The sequence below is a fragment of the Mustela nivalis genome (assembly GCF_964662115.1).
Source record: "Mustela nivalis genome assembly, chromosome: 1".
Lineage (NCBI taxonomy): Eukaryota > Metazoa > Chordata > Mammalia > Carnivora > Mustelidae > Mustela > Mustela nivalis.
This window is the reverse complement of record NC_139020.1, coordinates 67,335,052-67,354,593: the sequence shown is the minus strand read 5'-3', so window position 1 is coordinate 67,354,593 and position 19,542 is coordinate 67,335,052. Positions and strand designations below refer to the sequence as shown.

Below are 19,542 nucleotides of genomic sequence, written 5' to 3'. Positions count from 1 at the left end.
CTGGCCAAAGAAAATGACAAATCAGAATGGCATCTTGCCGAGCACAGTCATTCAAAGAAACTCAGTCCACTTACTTTGGAGTCTGATCTCTTTTCTTAGGTCCTCAACACTTTGCTTAACGCCCCCTTTCAATGATGATACACTGACCCAATTTGAAACTGAATGCAGACTTCTCCAATTTAATCTCTCTAGTTTGGACACCTCTCTCCTAAGTCAATTGGTGGGATAAAGACTTTAAGTTGCCTCACAGCTTCCATTCATTTATTTATCCAGAAATATGGTGTGGTATTGCACAGGGCTTCCCAGTCTTTGTGGATTTTGCACACCAGTAAAATGTCAAAAAGCTTGGGGTGACTGGCCTGACAACTTTTAATACATCAAACAAATAACAGTTCTCACCCAGCAACACTTAAAAGAACAAATATTTTTACACAAAATTAGAAAGGGCATAGTCTCAGAATAAAGATAGCTTTTAAAACTAAGTAAGCTTAGCTTTATGAGAAACGAGACCTCCATCTATTGTTTTTTCCTAATCTCTTTGAGATTATTGAAAATTCCTTCATGCTCTAGCACCAGCCCACCAACTGGTCTTAGAGAATTTCTGGTATCATGAGGAGACATGGAATCAGGGTGAAGTCCTGGGCTCCTGGTCAGCTTCTACCTCCTGTCAACCTTGTAATCATGGGCAGGCCATGTGCCCTCTTGGGTCCCATCTTCCTCATCTGTAACATTGGGCCCCAAACTGGCTCTTTTACATATTTCATAAGGTTGTGGTAAAAACAGAATGAAACAATTCCTATGAAAGTATCTTGCAAAGTGCAGTACCAGTGATGTTATTATATTGAGTGCACACTTACTAAATGCATATGATCTACCATTGCAGAGATTAAAGGAATTTAACACATTGCCTCTGCTCTAAAAGAAATTATCCTATGGCTTTCAGTAAAACGATTTTGAGTTTACCATGTGCTGGGAATGTGAAATTTCAGTTAAAATCAGTAGTAAATACAAGGTCATTCTTCCTGTACACACTGTCTATTGATTCAGCAGCTAGCATTCAAGGGTGGGGCTCAATGGTTCTGCCAGACTCTCCCTCTCAAAGGTTTTGCACCCAAGGAAATAGCCTATCTAATCAGAACTTGCCTAGCTTCGGCTTCCTGAACTGTCTGCCTATGTCCTATTCCTTCAGATAAGATGGGTGAAAGCAGGAATGCTTCAGGAGAAAGCAGAGGTTCTAGAAGGAGAAGGGAGAGTGCTGAAGAACAACTGCACAGCTCAACAATTCTACATCTGATTTCGGAGGCCATGGATTTTAACACTAGAACACAGAGTCTCGCATGAGCTAAGGTTTGATGGAGCATTCACTGTGCATTAGATGTGATCAGGGTCACCCGCAAGTGTAAGCACTTGTGCCCAGTACCAAGGCGGCCTCCAAAGGTGTGAGTGGGGCTGAAATCTGCCAAGCTCTGTTTGCCAAGTTCTGTGACCTGAAGACTAGAAAGGGTTACTTCCTCTGACTCAATGGCCAGAGGTGGTGCCTCTTTTAATTTGTCTAGCTGGAGGGGCTCTTTTTCCCATTTGTGTAAAGGTGCTAGCTGGAGCCCTCTGCACTGTATATAGCATGTTACACACCTGATCTAATTTAACCCTATAACACTCTTTTGATTATTATCCCCATTTTTGCAAATGAGGAAACTGAGTTATAGAGAAGTTACTTTAAAAATATATATAGGTTAAAAATAAAAGAAACAGATATACCATGCTGATGTTAATCCAAAGAAAGTTCAAGTAGCTATATTAATATTCATCAAAGTATATTTCAGAGAAGGGAATATTACCAGAGATAAGAGGAAAATATTACTGGCGATTTCACAATGAGGGTAAGGTTCAATTCTTCAAGTGATTTAATCTTAAATGATTTGCACCTAACAACAGATCTTAAAAATATATGAAGCAGGGGTGCCTGGGTGGGTTAGCCTGTTAAGCATCTGCCTTCAGCTCAGGTCACAGTCCCGGGGTCCTGAGATCAAGCCCTGTGTTAGCCCCGCTGCTCAGCAGGGACTATGCTTCTGCTTCTCCCTCTCCCTCTGTGTCCACTTGCTCTCTCTCTCAAATAAATTAATAAAATCTTAAAAAAAAAAAATACATATATATATATACACACACAGCAAGGGGCACCCAGGTAGCTCAGTCGGTTGAGCATCTGATCTTGATTTTGGTTCAGGTCATGATCTAGGGGTCCTGGGATCGAACCCCACATTGGGTTCCACACTCAGGGAGTCTGCTTGAGATTCTCTCTATCCCTCTTCCCCTCCCCCTACTCTCTTTCTGTCTAAAAAATAAATAAAATAAATCTTTTAAAAAATGCATGAAGCAAAACTGATTAAACTGCAAGGAGATACAAAGTCACAATTATCCCTTTTTTTATAATTGATAGAGCAAGTAAACAGAAAATTTGTAAAGATATAGAAAACCATAACAATGCTGCCAACCAACTGGACCTAACTGACATTTCTTAACATTCTATCCAAATATAGCAGAATATACATTCTTCAAGTGCACGTGGAACATTTACCAAGATAGATAATAATCTGGTCCATAAAACAAGTATATTCTCTAATCACAGCATAATTTCATTAAAAAGCAAGCAGAGAAAAATATGTGAAAACTTTACAAATATGTGGAAACTAAATAGCACTCTTCTAAATAACCCATAGGTCAAAGAAATCAAAGGGGAGATTAGAACATAGTTTGAATTGAATAACAATAAAAATACAACATATCATGGGACATCTAGGTGGCTCAGTAGATTAAGCAGCTCTCTTCAGGTCATGATCCCAGGGTCCTGGGATGGAGTCCTGAATCCAGCTCCTTGCACAGCAGAGAGCCTGCTTCTCCCTCTGCCTGCTGCTCCCCCTGCTTGTGCTCTCTCTCTCTGACAAATAAATAAGTAAAATCTTTAAAAAACATACGACATATCAAAATTTGCAGGATGTAATGAAAAAGTGCTTAGTGTTACTATAACCATTTACATTAGTAAAACAAAAAGTTAGGGGCACCTGGGTGGCTCAGTGGGTTAAACCGCTGCCTTCGGCTCAGGTCAGGATCTCAGGGTCCTAGGATTGAGCCCCGCATCAGGCTCTCTGCTTGGCAGGGAGCCTGTTTCCTCCTCTCTCTCTGCCTGCCTCTCTGCCTGCCTCTCTGCATGCTTATCATCTCTCTCTGTCAAATAAATAAATAAAATCTTTTTTTTTTAAAAAGAGAAAAATGAAAAGTTAAAATCAATAACTTAAGCTTCTACCTTAATAAACTAGAAAGAGAAGAGCATATTAAACCCAAGGTAAACAGAATAAAGGAAACAATAAAAATAAGGGTATAAATCAATGAAATAGAAAAAATTAAAACACTACAGAACACCAAAAGCAAGTTCTTTGAGAGGATCAATAAAATTGATAAAATTCTAATCATATTGATTGGGGAAAAAGAGAGAAAACAAATTATTAATATTAAGCACAAAAGAGGAGACATCACTACAGATCCTCCAGATAGGAAAAGGATGAGAAAGAAATATTATGAACAACTCTAAGACAATAAATTTGAAAACTTAGCCAAAATGAACAAATTGCTTGAAAGATATAAACAACCAAAGCTTAACACCCCCCTCCCAAAATAACCAGAATAGACTTCTACCTATTAAAGAAAGTGAATTTGTAGTTAAAAATCTTCCCATAAAGAAAACTCCAGATCCAGGTGTCTTCACTGGTAAATTCTACCAAATATTTAAAGGTAAAATAATGCCAATTCTACACAAGTTTTTTCATAAAATAGGAAAGGAGGAACACTTCCTAACTCATTCTATAAGGCCAAAATCACCTTGATCCCAATACCAAAGGAAAACATTACAAGAAAAGTAGGGACAAATATCCCTAATGAACACAGATGTGAAAACCCTTAACAAAATGTTAGCAGTATACTAAAAGGATAATATAGCAGCAACATATTTAATCTAGCAATATATTAAAAGGGTAACAAAATGAAGTTTATTAATAGAACTATTATAAAATAGCAGCCAAGCTATCCAAGTTGGAAATTCCCAACTTTCCAAAACAAATATATTAGAAAAAGAATATTTTTCTTCTAAAATAATAAATATTTTATTATTTATTATTTGTTATTTATTATTTATTGATTTATTATTTATTTATTTGTTATTCATTTATCGATCAAGCTCTCAACTCTTGAATCTGAGCTATATTCTATTGCCCTTGATTGCCCTGAGGTGCTCTCAGTACTGCTGTCTAAGATGGAAAACCTGGAGCCCTCTACCGAGTAAGCTTTCCTACAGAGCTGCAAATGCTTACTTGTTTGGCCCACTGGGTGTGGGATTCAGGAGAGCTGGACAAAGAGATGTCCAAGGTTGCAGCATAAATATGGCAAGGAAACATTTTGTTTTCCAGCAGCTTTTGAGAAAAGCTCTGTCTTTCTGCCTAAGTAGCTTGAGACAACTTTGTGATCAAAAACTAAACAGTGTTGACTCTTGAGTGGACTGCCTTTCTTCCTTAGGTCACATAGCTGACTTCACGGAAGAAATATCTGGAGGTCATAATTCCTGCCTTTCATCAGTTGCCAGCTTCATTAATTGGAGCTTCTAGTGAGGTCTTTGGAGTCCCTCTGTGGCTCATGGACAATTGTGTGCATGCCATTTTTATGATCTCGGGCCTTCCCTTAAGATCATGTACCAAGATCACAGTGGGTTACTGCTTCCCTCTCGAAGTTAAAAATATCACTTTTTATTAAACTGCAGTTAAGTCATTTTCCCTATGATTCAACCCAAGCACCCAGTTTCAGAAGGCGAACAAATAAAACCTCTTTTCTACTCACCATGTTAAAATTTGAGTGAATTCCAACAAGCCATTTCCTCCTTCTTTTCCTCTTCTGTCTATGCCGTTATCTGCCAGATACAACTTCACTAACCAAGGACCAGCTTCAGTCAAATCTTTAATTTTTTTCTTGATTCCTATAAGAAAATAATAGTTTTTATTATTTTTAGACAATAGCTCCCCCACTTACCACCACTTAAGTTAGTTTTATTTTTTTAAGATTGTACTTCTTTGACTTGTGTGAGTAGATGCATTTGGCAATAAAGTGAAGGAGATACATACAATCTAAGGAGTCCTTTAAAAAAAATACTTTAGGGCGCCTGGGTGGCTCAGTGGGTTGAGCCACTGCCTTCGGCTCGGGGTCATGATCTCAGGGTCCTGGGATCTAGTCCCGCATTGGGCTCTCTGCTCAGCAGGGAGTCTGCTTCCCTCTCTCTCTGTCTGCCAAATAAATAAATAAAATCTTAAAAAAAAATAAAAAATTTAAAAATATTCTATTCTTTATAATAGCAAGCCCCAAATTGCTCTGTATCAAAGGAAATTTCACTTAAGATTTAGATTGTTGCCTTTTTGGCTAAAGAGGAAAACAAATGTCTTTAGAAATTTCCCAATAGAAGATAAATGAGCTGTCCACCAAACCTGGGGAAGTGATAGTCCTTATCCAGGGACTCAGCTCTTTAAAAGAGTCTGCGGAAGTTGCCACATTTTTTGAGCTCTGGAAGGGCAAATTTGAAAGACAAAGAACCCACTTGCCTTTGTAAACTTCCTTACTGAGGTCAGTAGTCCTGGAGTCTGACTCACCCCCACTGGTCTATTCAGCTTTCATAAAGTTCAGTGTCAGTGCTGTAGCATGGCATATGTACACATTTCATTTACACCAGCTCAAGTTTAGGAGTTTGGCAAAGAAAAAGACAGGAAGGGGATGGAGAAGGAGAAACAACCACGGACATAATGGCCAGCTCATCCATTCAGTAGGTGTGAGAGATATGAATCTGGTCTCAAAGCCAGATGGCTTCTCAAAGGCCTCCAAGTATTCAAAGTTACATGCTTTGTATGCAATATAACCCCCTAAACCCTAGCTGACAACTTCATCTGGGGCATAACTGACAAACAATGATCTGTTCCAAAGCTGCCAAGAAATTGCACGGAACTTAGAAACCATATCCCTAAATATTTGTGTGGGCAGTTTAAGGGTTGTGAAGAATCACTGAGCTATATGCTAATTTTGCCTAAATAGGCTGACTTAAGAACCTAATTCCAAGGGGTGGACAGAACTTTTTTGTACTTGAATTCATTCAGCATTCAACATGTCTGTCTGAGCTCTGTTCTATGCCAGGCACTGTCCTAGGTGCTGGGAACCCAACAGGGAACAGAAGAAACAAAACTGTCCTTCTGAAGCAGAAAGCTAACGAGCGTGTGGGAAGAGCAAGAAGAGAGAGAAGTCAATGGTAACTAATGATGTAAGTTTTCAAGTCATGGAAGAGAGCTCACTTTTTAGGGAAAGGTGATAAATCTAGACTTTGGGCTATTCTAGTTTGCCAGGGTTTTTTTTTTTTTTTTTTTTTTTTTTTTTTTTAAGTATGCTTTAAAAAGAGATTCAACTGGTGTCTTTGGTTACAAATCTAATCTGCTAGATGGTTGAATAAAATAGATAGGGCTTATCCCCCCCCCTTTTTTTAAAGATTATTTATTTATTTGAGAGAAAGAGAGAGAGAGAGAGAGAACACAAGCAAGGGGAGCAGAAGAGGGAGAAGGGGGCTTCCTGCTGAGCAGGGAGCCCGATGTGGGGCTCAGTCCCAGAACTCCGGGATCATGACCTGAGCCGAAGGCAGACACTTAACTGACTGAGCCAGCCAGGTGCCCCATGGGCTTATTTTCCTTCAAAACATATTAGGAGGGATGAAAACTAGCCCCTCATTTAGTTTCACTGGGAATAAACCTAACTTGTCCAAATGTATTTGTCCTTATATCCAGGCATGGGAATGATGGCAAATGACAGCTGTTATGAATAATTTGACAGTGCTAATAGATTAGGACAGTATCTGGCACATTATGGGTATTTAATGACTGTTGAACAAATGAATGAATCCGTGAGTAATTGAGTACAGAACTTTGTGGAAACTTTTATCTCACTGTTCATTATTTTTCCATATACAGTTTACCTAACAATGCCTTGAGACCATTCGTGAACACAAATAGAATGTCTTTTTATCTGTAAAATCTCTTTACAATATAAATGCCTTTGAAAACTTACTGCTCAGAATGATTAATGATGTGGATACTGATTGTGCATGGCACTCGTTTCCTTCCCCCCCCACTTCTGCCAGAAAGCAAAGGTGATGGAACATGAGGCCAGCGGGGCCAAGGCCAAAGGCCAAATTCCTGGGCAGTGGCCAAGGTGTGCAAGGAAGACACGGTTTTTGCCAGTCTACCCCTGCCACCCCACCAACTTAGCCTACACGGCACAAACACGTGCCATTGGAGACAAAGGGAGCTTGCAGGTCTGTGATTGACCTGGTGCCACTTGCATCCCCACAGGGAGAAACCACCCAAATCTCCCCCCAGCTGGTGGTAAGTAAGGTCGCAATCTCATCTCTGCCCATGAAAAATAACCAGCTTGGAAAGTGCAAGTCCAAACCATCCCACAGAATTCAGCGAGTCACAGTGCTCTGCTGGGTGCTAGGAAGACTGATACTGCTTAGTACAGGGACTTCCTGCTTTGGACCGTAAGCCAAAATTCAAACAGAACCAAATTATTTTCTCTGAATGGAAAACAAATTTCTCAGAGTAAGGGTGAGTCCATGCTCGGGCCCTGGTAATACTTGACCCACCCCCAGCTGTATACACCAACCTATTTCTACCTAATCTTCACATTTCTTCAAAACAAAAACAAGCTCACTGACAATGCCTACTTTTTGTTTTTCTTTTAAGAGAGGGGGGAGAGAGACAGGGGGAGGGGCAGAGAGAAGCTTTAGTGGTCTCCACACCCAGAGCAGAGCCCCACCCGGGGTCCAGCCTGGCAATCTATCTTACAACCCTGAGATTAGGACCTGGGCCCAAATCCAGAGGCCTACGCTTAACTGACTGAGCCACCCAGGCACCCAGACAGTGATTACTTTCACTTACCCGCCTCTGTCTCCAAAAACTTAGTGGTGGCCTAGCAACACCAGTTGTGCCTGAGAGGCAAGATGGTGTAGAGAAAGCAGAATCTCTGGGTGTAAAACCTCTCTCTAAAAAAATGCTGTTTGGCTCCCCAGAAAGTCACTGAACTTCTCCGAACCCAAATTTCCACAGTGCTGTAGTAGAGATCATGAGACTCCTTTCCTAGATGCACTACGAAGACCCACCAGGAAGCGCAGTGAAATAATGGTTGTGGAGGAACTTAGTACACAATAAATATCATTGTCTATCTTCAGCTTCATGTCTGGATAATATAAGTCACTGAAACACTGGAATGAGAGCATGCTGGAGAAGAACCTGCTTGTGTAAGCTATCCCCCCTTCTGCGACTGCCTCCCAAGGATCGGATACACGTTTCTGACAACTGTACACCTCCCGCAGAAGCCACTCCACAAATCCATGTGGACTCGCCCAACCTTGTGTTTCTTCCCATTTTCTCTCTGGTTCATTGCCAAGATCCGCCAACGGTTCCTAACTTCAAGATCTTTCTTGCTACCCTCACTGAACTGCCTATCTGGACCTGTCAAATTTCCCCCCTTAAATATAGCTGGACCTGGACTATCTTTCTATCACTGCTCTCTGCATTCTGCCTTTTCTCTTGTCTGAAGTACTGTAGTAGCCTCCACACGGGTCTCCCATCATCCAGATGTCCCTCTTGCTAAGACACATTCTGCAATGCTGTCCAAGGTTCTTTTCAAAAATCCCCATTCTCATCACGTCACTGTCTTGCTTCAGAGGAATCGTGGCTCCCACTTTGTACACAGGCAAAAGCTTAACTTAACAACATTCATGGGTTTGGGTCATGTGGGTCCCCTGGCCTTTTCAGGTACACCTCTGCCTCTCTCCCAGCGACCACTCTGCAGTGAAAGCCAAACTCCCCCCACACTGAACACTCTGGGCACTTGCAGTCCCCGAGCCTTTGCTCATGTGGTTCCCTTTGCCTAGAATGCCCTCCCTTGGGCCGCTGCCTTCGGCTCGGGTCATGGTCTCAGGGTCCTGGGATCGAGTCCCGCGTCGGGCTCTCTGCTCAGCAGGGAGCCTGCTTCCTTCTCTGTCTCTCTCTCTGCCTGCCTCTCAGTGTACTTGTAATTTCTCTCTGTCAGGTGAATGAATAAAATCTTAAAAAAAAAAAAAATAGAATGCCCTCCCTTTCTCAGCTGAGGAACCTCTTCTCAGTCCTTCCAGAGAGAGTTCTATTTCCTGTGTGGGCGAGCACTCAAAGTTCAAGTGTAAAATTCTGTGGAACCAGAGGTTCCCCTGGGGAGGTTCCTCCTCTTTTCCCTCATTTTCTGGCCTGTCCTGGGACCACAGAACAGGTGGAAATCACACATTCTGTTGGACATCAGCTTATTTTGCTTAAGGACAACTCAAATGTTCACCTGCGGTAGGACCCTCTTAATAAGGCCAATTTTCAAAAAATCTTTATCAGGGTGCTTGGGTGGCTCAGTCGGTTAAGCGTCTGCCTTCAGCTCAGGTCAGGATTCCAGGGTCCTAGGATTAAGTCCTCCAGCTCTCTGCCCAGTGAGGAGTCTGCTTCTCCCTCTCCTTCTGCCCCTCCCACTGCTCACGCTTGCACACATGCACTCTCTCTCAAATAAATACTCAAAAATAAAAACGCTTGTTCAAAATAGCTTCTTTCCATCAACAAGGAACATGTGTGATTTCCTGTGTAATTACCAGACATTTATAAACCAGAACAGAAACTCTGTAAGCTTGATTGCAGGACTTAAGGAAGCGAAGTGTAATTAGCATTGGATGATTCACACCTTGGACCTTGGAACCTGTCCACAAAGGTTTCCACCATTTGGCTATCACTCCAGGACAAAATCCCTAAGTAAAATACTCTTAGGATTATAATCGGTAACTTCCTGACTTGGAACTAATAAAGTTTTGAAGATTACATCTTGTCTTTTGAACTGGACCCTTGCATTCCTTAATGCCATAGTATTCCTATGGACCATGGCTATGTTATAAACAATTAATGCCTTATTTGGGGAAGTGAATTTGGCACTTGGGAGGCACTGGTACTGTAGCAAAGGTCTGATTTATCCCAGGCTTGTGGACTGACCATTTTATGGCTGTGTCTTGTGCCCAGGGTATGTCTAAGTCACATACTGGCCCTCCCAGTCCTAAATCCTTGAGAATTAAGATGATCCTAGGAAGTACGGCATGGCCTTTGGGCTAGGAAACAGAGTAGGCCCAGGTGACAGGACATGCCTGAGTCCTTGCTGAGTTCTTTGGGAACTTTTGGGACCTAGAGGTGACATGGCTGGACTGGCTGAAAGGGGCTCAAGGAAGCTATCTTCTCTGCAGATGACTATTCCTGATGACCTCTCAGTGACCTCCAGTGGTAAGCCATCTTCTGGGTCTTCATGGACCTGACAGGCTTGTGAACAGGCATAGGCCCGGCCAGACATCACTCCCTTGAGTGTTAATCACCCGCCAGGGCCAGGGTCAGTTCCCACAGATTGCTGGTACAGAACTGTGGGGCTCAGACATGGGTCAGATTGGATCTGGATGAGACAAAGAAGCTGGAGGCAGAAAGGGGCCTGGGCCCCCTCTGTTCACTCCCTTGAGTGTTAATCACCCGCCAGGGCCAGGGTCAGTTCCCACAGATTGCTGGTACAGAACTGTGGGGCTCAGACATGGGTCAGATTGGATCTGGATGAGACAAAGAAGCTGGAGGCAGAAAGGGGCCTGGGCCCCCTCTGTTCTGTGGTCTCCCTGGCAGAGAAGAGGCATTTGGGAGCCTCACTCTGCCCTCTGATTTTCTTCACTGAGCAAAATCAAACACGAGTAGGTAATCTGATTTTCTTTCAATTCTAAAGCAGTTGTTCTCGAAGTGTGGACTCTGGACTAATAGCATCAACATCCCTAGGAAACTTGATAAAAATGCAAGCTTTCCAGCCCCACCTCTGCCGACAGACAGATCCAGCAGTCTGTGGTGCAGGGCCTAGCAATCTGCATTGTAATAAGCCTTCTGGGTGTTTCTGCTGCTGCTCGGTCTGAGAACCACCCACCACACGCATCTTCATGTTCAGTGCTGCTTAGAGGCAGGACAGGCTGGGACAAACATGTCTAAATTCCGCAGGCGTACAGATGGAATATTTCTCCTCTTCTATGCATTTACACTGGCTGCTAAATGTAAAATTGTCAGGTTCTTGTAATTATACATTTGAGGAGGAATAATAAAGGGGGTCAGGCTTCTGAATGGGGGTTTTGAATCATACAGTATAATGAGGTGAACTTTCCAAACATCAGGCCAAAGCCTCCTGTCCACAAAGGGACAAGCATAAAAATAGTTTGGCTGTTTCCAATTGGGACCAAATGGAAACCATCTGGACTCCACCCTCAAGAGATTGATATGAATCAGCTCAATCTGACTCTTTATTTTGAAACAAGTAGAACTTTTCTACCAAAGACTAAACTCGCCCCACAACCAAACACCTTATGACGGTGAAAGTAATTATTTAGTATGGGAAGCTGGGTTTTTTTTTGTTGTTGTTTGTTTGTTTTACCTGCTTTATGAATTCTAGAAAGCACGAAAATGGTCTGCTCTGACAATAAGCTGTAAGATAAATGTATATTAGATACAGGCTTTTCCTATTGACTCCAGGCACAGGATGCTGGGGAGACAGAAGACTTCAACGGATCCCACTGTCTATCGGATTAAGTGCCAACTCTTGCCTGACTTGCAAAGACTTCCTCAATGTGACCCACCCTTTTTGTCAGGCTTACCTTCCCACATCCTCTGGTTCCAGCTAAACTTTGTAGGCTTATGGGCTTGCATTGTTAAACCATCTCTCCCCTCTTAAATCCTTCCACCTATAAGTCCTTTCTTTCCACACATCCATTTAAAGTTCATTCCAGTTCCAGTCCCAGTTCCATCCCAGGGCGGTAAGAATGCCTTTCTCAGAATCTAGGGTCCATGTTTGGCCGTTGGCAGATGCTGCCTTGTGCGGCTATTTATTTTCCTAGGTGTGCTTCCTGTTTATAAACTACACTCTGGGCCCCCTAGTTATGAGTTCAGTTGTGTTCCCTCCCAAAATTCCTGTGTTGAAGTCCTGCCTCTCAGGCCCTCTGAATGTGACCTTATTTGGAAATAAGGTCATTGTACATGTGATTAGTTAAGATGAGGTCATACTGGATAAGACTGGGCCCCTGATCCAGTATGACTGATGTCCTTATAAAAAGGGCAAAATTGGACACAGACACATACAGGGAGAACGCCTGGGGAACATAAGGCAAAGGTCAGGGTGATGAATCTGTAAGCCAGGAAGCACCAGATTGCCAGCAAACCACCAGAAGCTAGGAGAGAGGCAAGGAACAGACTGTCCCTCCAAACCTCCAGAAGGAACCAGCCCTGCCAACATCTTGATCTTGACTTCCAGGGTCCAGGACTATGACACAATGTATTTCTGTTGTTTAAGGCCAAAAGAGGCAAGTCTGATGTTTTTGTGCCAGGTTTTAACAGCTGAAAGGTATTATTGTGACCTGGCCCTCAACATGGCTCTTATTTAAAAGCTGAAGGATGAACAGTTGTTTTGTTCTCTTTTTGACTTTTCCCTCAAACTACCTACCTTCCATGGGAGTTTAACTCCTCCAGGGGCCTACACAGGGGCATGCGGGTTTGGAGGTTTGGGGTAGGGGGTGGCACACAGGTGGGGTCTTCAAGACGACATTCAGACTTTGTCATCACCTACTGAAGTTATGCATGCATTCTGTGTTTTTATATGTATGAGAAGCGTTAGCTTCTTAAACATAAAGACTCTAGGGGCCCCTGGGTGGCTCCAGTGGGTTAAAGCCTCTGCCTTCAGCTCAGGTCATGATCCCTGGGTCCTGGCATCGAGCCCCACATCCGGCTCTCTGCTCAGCGGGGAGCCTGCTTCCTCCTCTCTCTCTCTGCCTGCCTCTCTGCCTACTTGTGATCTCTGTCTGTCAAATAAATAAATAAAATCTTTAAAAACAAAACATAAAGACTTTAAAGTATTAACCAATTTCTTTAGCCTTCTTTGCCATTCACTAATTTAAAACTTTTTTTAAATCAGGGAGACTCAATATATAGAAGTGTCCAGAGCTTTTCTCTAGACTTGAGAAGCCTTGAAGCTCCCAGACAGATTTGGCCCTTTTGGGCTTCTTGCAATGGCAAGTTAACCTCACAGAGGGACACACACATTCAGCATTTGTCTTAGTTAACCACTTGCTGTTAGGTCTAGATGCAGAGTCAGAATTAGTGACCCAGCAGTCTTCTGCCCTCAGGTGTTATCTGGCCCATTATAAGGACTGTCCCCGGGACAGCCACCTGCCTTGGAGACACTGACCATCCTTAACCCCAGAGGAATCCCTGCTGACTCCTCTAAAAGGAATTTTGGTTGACAATATCCCCAAACCATAACTGTCTAAAACAAATGATAACCTAAACTGGTTCTTCTTTTCCTTTTTTTCTCTTTTGATAGATTTTCCAAAATCTATTAGCACTATCCAGTGGAAAGACTGTATTTATGCCAGACAACAGAGTCAGGTCTGATAAATTGTCTCCCTTTACATTTTCAGTTGGCTTTTTAGCTCACAGGAATCTGTATTTCTCTAATTCAGAGAGACAAGGTTAATTGAAGGGCAGGAAAAAGACCGCACCACATGAAAACAGATTAAAATTGAGGAAGAAAATGGCAAAGGGTAAAGAGCTACATCACAAGGGCCTCTTAACCTTCCACACACGAATTGTAGGGAAAAAAACAAAATGGACTAAAACAAAACAACACCAATTTAGGTTAGCCTAAACCCTCTAAACAGAGTTTGCTGAAGACTATGCTCGTGACACAACTAACAATCATCTAGCGCTCTCTCTTTATAACCTCAGCACGGGACCGCTGGAGTGAGATTTAGGGAGCTGTAAGTGCGAGTTCCTCAGTTTGCCACTAGGATGCTGAGACAACGGGCACAGCTTCCCTCCCACTTTGCTGTGAACCTTTAAGACTTGGAGAGCTCCTCGGGGCACCCAGCTGGCTCAGTCAGAGGAGCATGCAACTCTGGATCTCAGGGTCGTGAGTTCAAGTCTCACATTGGGGGTAGAGAGTAGGCACACACACACACACACACACACACACACACACACACACACACACTTGGATAGCTTCTTGTTTCATTTAATCCTGCTCAGACATTTTGGAGTTGGTGATTTCTTAAAACTGCCTCTGACAGACTCTGTTTCTGATTCTGAGCAGTGAGGGCAAGAGAGAAGTCTCCAAACTGAATTTAGTAAGTCTGGCTGTCTCTTTAATGCAGAGACATTCCCAAATCAGCCCACACCCCAGAACTGATTTTGGCTTGCTGAATGTGCTGAAGACAAATCCCTCTGGTGGATATGCCTAAGGTGCTCTGTGTTTGGTTTATAGGAAACCATAAGACACCGGGTCTTCTTTCTCTCCACAGGAGTTTTTCTGTTTGGGGTAGTTACTGAAGTAGCAGGAACTAACAGCCCATGACAGGTGGAAGGGATTTACAGATGAAGGAAGACGAAGGGATAGTTGAATCCACAACCACATACCTTTTTTCCTCCTCTCCTTCCCTGAAGTAGTTTTCTGTGTTAGAGTTCCAGGTGACTCTGTAATCTGGTTCAAAGCCGAACTGCCCCTCTGTTTGGCTGTGTGGAAAAGAAAAAGATGGGGGGGGGGGAGGCCTGTTCAAAGTCGTATGAATGGGTTTTTATGCACTTCACTATTGATTATTTCCTTCAGTTTATGTACACTTGGGACAGAGATGTTTCTCGTAAGAGGATTATCCCACCGACCTATTGTCAAATCCCCTTCACTTCGGTTCAGTCCTGTCTTTTTCATCTTGCTCTCTCTTCAAAGACTTGAGGAGGAGAACATTCAACCAAGTAAACCCCAAGTATCGTCCTAAAGGCCTCATGTAAATGCTCTTCATTCCACAGCTGCCCTCTATTAAAAGTGGCTCCAGATCTCTTAGATTTGTAAGAATGTACCAGACACATTTTTGGCATATTTTTTAAAAATCTGAGTATGTTATTCTAGAGTCATTCTAGACCTTTCCTTTTCTTTCCTTTCTCGTGTGCCCCACATCCCAAGCATCAGGAAATGGGACAGATGTGGAACTTGACTTTCTCTGCCACTTGGGTAAACCCCTCTCACCTCCCACCATCACCTCCCACTGGATAACAAGAGCCTCCGAATGGGCCTCCCTGCCTACCACCCCCACCCAGTCTGTTTGCTACACAGATCGAGGGGTCCTTCTCAAACCTAAATAAGTCCTAACTCCTGCTCCTTCATTGCTAACAAGCCCTAGAGCCCTTATCCCTATTAGTGCCCAGGTACCCTACTGCTGCTTATGGATAGGCCTTGGGTCCTTCGTGCAGGCTGTTGCCTCTGCCTCGCGTGCTCTCCTCTGTTACAGTTCTGAATGCTGAGAAATCTTGTTCATACAGATGGGGATAGAATAGGGTTGTCAAACTAAGCCGCCTTGTCCCCCACACATACAGGACATCAAGTTGAATTTAAATATCAAGTAAACAAAGAATAATTAGTTAAGTATATCCCAAACACTGCATGAAATGTACTTATAATAATCATCTAAAATTCAGATTTAACTGGGTAATCCTAGAAGGTGTTTTATCATAGCGGTATTATTACATTCTTTGAAATCCTGTTTGATAAGCTAAAAAATCACATTGTGGTGGGGCGCCTGGGTGGCTCAGTGGGTTAAGCCTCTGCCTTCAGCTCAGGTCATGATCTCAGGGTCCTGGGATCAAGCCCTGTATTGGGCTCTCTGCTCAGGGGGAAGCCTGCTTCCCCCTCTCTCTCTGCCTGCCTCTCTGCCTACTTGTGATCTGTCAAATGGATAAATAAAATCTTTAAAAAAATTTTTTTTAATCACACAGTGGTGGATCAAAATAAAAATAATTTAGAAGGATCTGTCATTTGATAACTCAATTAAACTAAAAACCGGCATGTCACTGAGTTATCAGAGTCATTCCTTTTAACACTTCCACTAATATTTTGAATTGTCTCCATTTTTTGTACCCGAGGGAAGACAATGTCTGCTCTGATACTGCATGTGAAAAGAAGAGTCCCTTTCTTTTGCAAAGTAGAATGATTGTGACCCAGGATATTAACCAGGAGTACTGGGTCCTTATGAAAGTTCAGAATCTGGACATTTCTTTAAAACAATCCACACCTCCTCGAACACATCCCCCCACCCCCCCGGCCTCGGTTTTCACATACTCTGTGTCTTAGTGCATTTGGGCTGCTAGAACAGAATACCATAGGCCAAGTGGCTTCTGAACAACAAACACTCATTCCAGGGAAGTTCGAGATTCAGACACTAGAGGATCTGGAGTGCGGTGAGAGCCTCTTCCTGATTCACGAATGGCCATCTTCCAGTCATAAGCTCACATGGCAGAAAGGGTGAGGGAGCTCTCTGGGCTCTCTTTTATGAAAGCACTAATCCTGTTCAGAAGGGCTCTGCCTTCATCACGGAATGACTTTCAAAGGCCCCACCTCCTAAACCATCATCTTGGGGATTAGAACTTCAACATATGAATTGGGGGCAGGACACAATATTCAGTCTCTAGTACCCCTGCTTCATGACAAGAGCTGCAAAGGACAGGGGCCAGGCTCGGTCCAGCGGTCAGGCAGGTTGAGCACAGATTGGTGTGGATGGCGGGTCAAGTTCCTCCACTCAAGAGTCACATTTTGGGGGTGGCAGGGCTGTTCAAGACTCACCCGTGACCAGAAGAGGGCTGGAAATATTCCATTATTATTATTATTTTGCCTCCTGTGCTTCTTTTTTTCATTTATGACTCTCCCCCTGGCTAAGAAGTGAAATCAAGATGGGAAAACGACATGTGCCTGAGCAGAGGTCTATCCATCCAGCTCTGAAATACGAAGTACTTTTACTCTGGGCAGGTATGGACTACATGTTTGTAATCCCCAAATATTCCGATGTTGGGTCCCCAGTGTGGCCGTAGTTAGAGATGGGGCCCCTAAGAAAGTCATGAAGGTTAAACGAGGTCGTAAGAGTAGGACCCTGATCAGATAGGGTCAGTGTTCTAACTGGAGAGTCGATAGAAAGCTCTGGCTCGCTCGCCCTCTGCTGACACACCTGGGAAAGGCCTCGTGAAGACACAGCACGAGGGCGCCCTCTGCAGGCCAGGGAGAGAGCTCTCACCAGGAACAGACCGCCCGCAGGCACTCTAATCTAGCGCTTGGGCCTCCCAAAACTGCGAAAAATGAATCTGTTTAAGCCGCCCAGCCCGTGTTATTTTGTTACGGCAGCCGGCGCAGACTAATACAGCTACCCAAAAGGATGCAGAAGAGCTAAAATGTACGAGCTGACCTCCCTAAAAATCAAGGTTCGAGCGAATGAATAATGAGAGAACTTCACAGAAGTTCTGCGAGCGGACCACTGACCACAGGGCCCAGCCCATCTGGGGCAGCTTCCACCCTGTTCCGGGCTGTGGTGAAGGCTGACAGGGCAGGCGCTCCCGGAGGTCAGCTCTGCCTCGCGCTTGCTTGGCTCTCTGGGAAAACAAATCCAGAACCCTTCAAATCAAGCCCTTATGCTCCTCTGGGCAGAACCCCCCGAGATAGAACAACCAGACTAGGAGACCTCCACGTTTCCTCCGCCCGCTCTGTCCCTTCTTTGCTTTTCCAATCCCACACCTCACACCTGGGCCTGCCTGCCCCATACCAATCCCTTGAGACAGTGCTTTTATATTGCCAATTCTTTTTCTTTTCTTTTCATTTCTTCTTCTTTTTTTTTTTTTTAAGATTTATTTATCTGAGAGAGAGATTATGCGTGTGTGCGCACACATTCAATTATTTTTCTTAAAAGACAGATTTACTTGGTTATTTCAGTACTGAAATTACAAAATAGGACCTCATAAATAGGACTTTGGGGCCAGTCTTGTAAAAATAGAAGAGGGAAAGTCATTATTTAGATAGCAAACATTGTTTTCCAGCTTCCCTTTGTATATTTATTGGGTTGACTGAAATGTCAAGTTCAACAAATAACCTATAGAATTCTGATACCAGGAAAGTTCCTAAAGGGAGGATAACTATTGTATTTATGAATCTCTCATAGTTATAAGTTCTTTGTACTCACTTCCACAACGTAGCCTTGACTTCAGCTCTTTTTTTTTTTTTAAGGTTTTGATTTCTTTTTTTTTAAGATTTTATTTATTTGTCAGAGAGAGAGAGAGTGAGCACAGGCAGACAGAAGCAAAGGGAGAAGCAGGCACCCTGCCGAGCAAGGAGCCGGATGTGGGACTCGATCCCAGGACTCTGGGATCATGACCTGAGCGGAAGGCAGCTGCTTAACCAACTGAGCCACCCAGGCGTCCCTCAGCTCTTTTTTTAAATAGTGCAAGTCAGTGAATCCTTTTTAAAATTGAGATAAAATTAACAGGTAACATTCTATTATTTTCAGGTATATGACATAATGACTTGATATTTGTATATATTGTGAAATGTTCACCACGGTAAGTTAAAGCCTATCACAACACATGGTAAAAAATTTTGTTTCTTGTGATAAGACCTTTTAAGATCTACTCTCTTGGCAACTTGTTCTTTTTAAGATTTTATTTTTTTAGTAATCCCTCTACCCAACGTAGGGCTTGAACTTACAAACCCTGAGATCAAGAGTCACACACTCCACCGACTGAGCCAGCCAGGCGCCCTCATGCAACTTCCAAATATACAATACAGTATATTTAACAGTGGTCCTCATGCTGCACATTAGCCTCGAGCTCTTTATTTTCATTTTTTTCCAGCAAGTAGAGTGACGGTGTTCACCAACATGCCTCAAGTTTACTCTCCCAGAAAAAGGTTGTTATGATAATAACGATGACAGTAACGATGATAATTAATGTCCCTCAAGTACTTACTACATGCCAGGCTTCATGCTAACTGCATCACATTATACCACTTCCTCCTCACTGAACACTCTGAGGTAGTTATGTTTATTTTGTAGCTGAAGAAGCTAAAGTTAGATCAGTTTGATAATTTGCCCAAACTAATGCACAGCTGGGGTAGGATTTGAACCCAGACCTGATTCTAAGTCTGTGCTGTTAGCCACTTGCTATAGTTTCTGTTAACAATGATTCAAAGTAGTCAGCTTTCAAATGGGTCATGAACATGTGTATTTGGGATCTATTAAAAGAAATGAGCAGGCTTCTATAAGGGAGTAAGCACCTTTTGTTCTTGTCTGTCCTGTATCTGTCCTCCTCATTGGCCTGCTTCTTGGACGGACCACCACTCCGCTCCCTGGCAAATCGCAGGGTTCTGGTTTGGCTGCCCACCAGCATGCTCCCCCTCACCCCACCCTGGGTGGCTATGTGATCAGTCCTGGCTAATTACACCTTAGTACATCCTGTGCTGAAAGGACTGGTCTGAGATATGTATGTGACCCAGGGAGGGCCAGCAAGAGCCTCCCTGGGGGATCTGACTCACAGTCAGTGGGAGACA

General features: G+C 43.2%; 1 protein-coding gene and 1 long non-coding RNA gene across 9 annotated transcripts in view; one reads left to right on the top strand and one right to left on the bottom strand.

The window, feature by feature from the left end:
- The window catches only part of LOC309854062 (uncharacterized protein), a 46,220-nt gene that overhangs the window by 12,681 nt on the left and 13,997 nt on the right, over nt 1-19,542 (bottom strand). For 7 of the 8 annotated variants that reach the window (XR_014306083.1, XM_082712759.1, XM_082712760.1 and 4 more), the window contains 2 exons: nt 14,607-14,702; nt 4,882-5,017 (listed from right to left, as the gene is read on the bottom strand). Coding sequence is in view for 7 of the 8 variants with exons in the window: in XM_082712759.1 (XP_082568885.1) it covers nt 4,882-5,017; nt 14,607-14,702 (232 nt within the window). In the remaining variant the exon portion in view is untranslated. The remainder of the gene's footprint in view (nt 1-4,881; nt 5,018-14,606; nt 14,703-19,542) is intronic. The other variant, XM_082712761.1, reaches the window with a different exon arrangement.
- Nucleotides 31-8,295, top strand: LOC309854113. The gene is made up of 4 exons (XR_014306096.1): nt 31-1,347; nt 7,208-7,278; nt 7,419-7,606; nt 8,138-8,295. It is a non-coding gene; the product is annotated as an uncharacterized lncRNA (long non-coding RNA).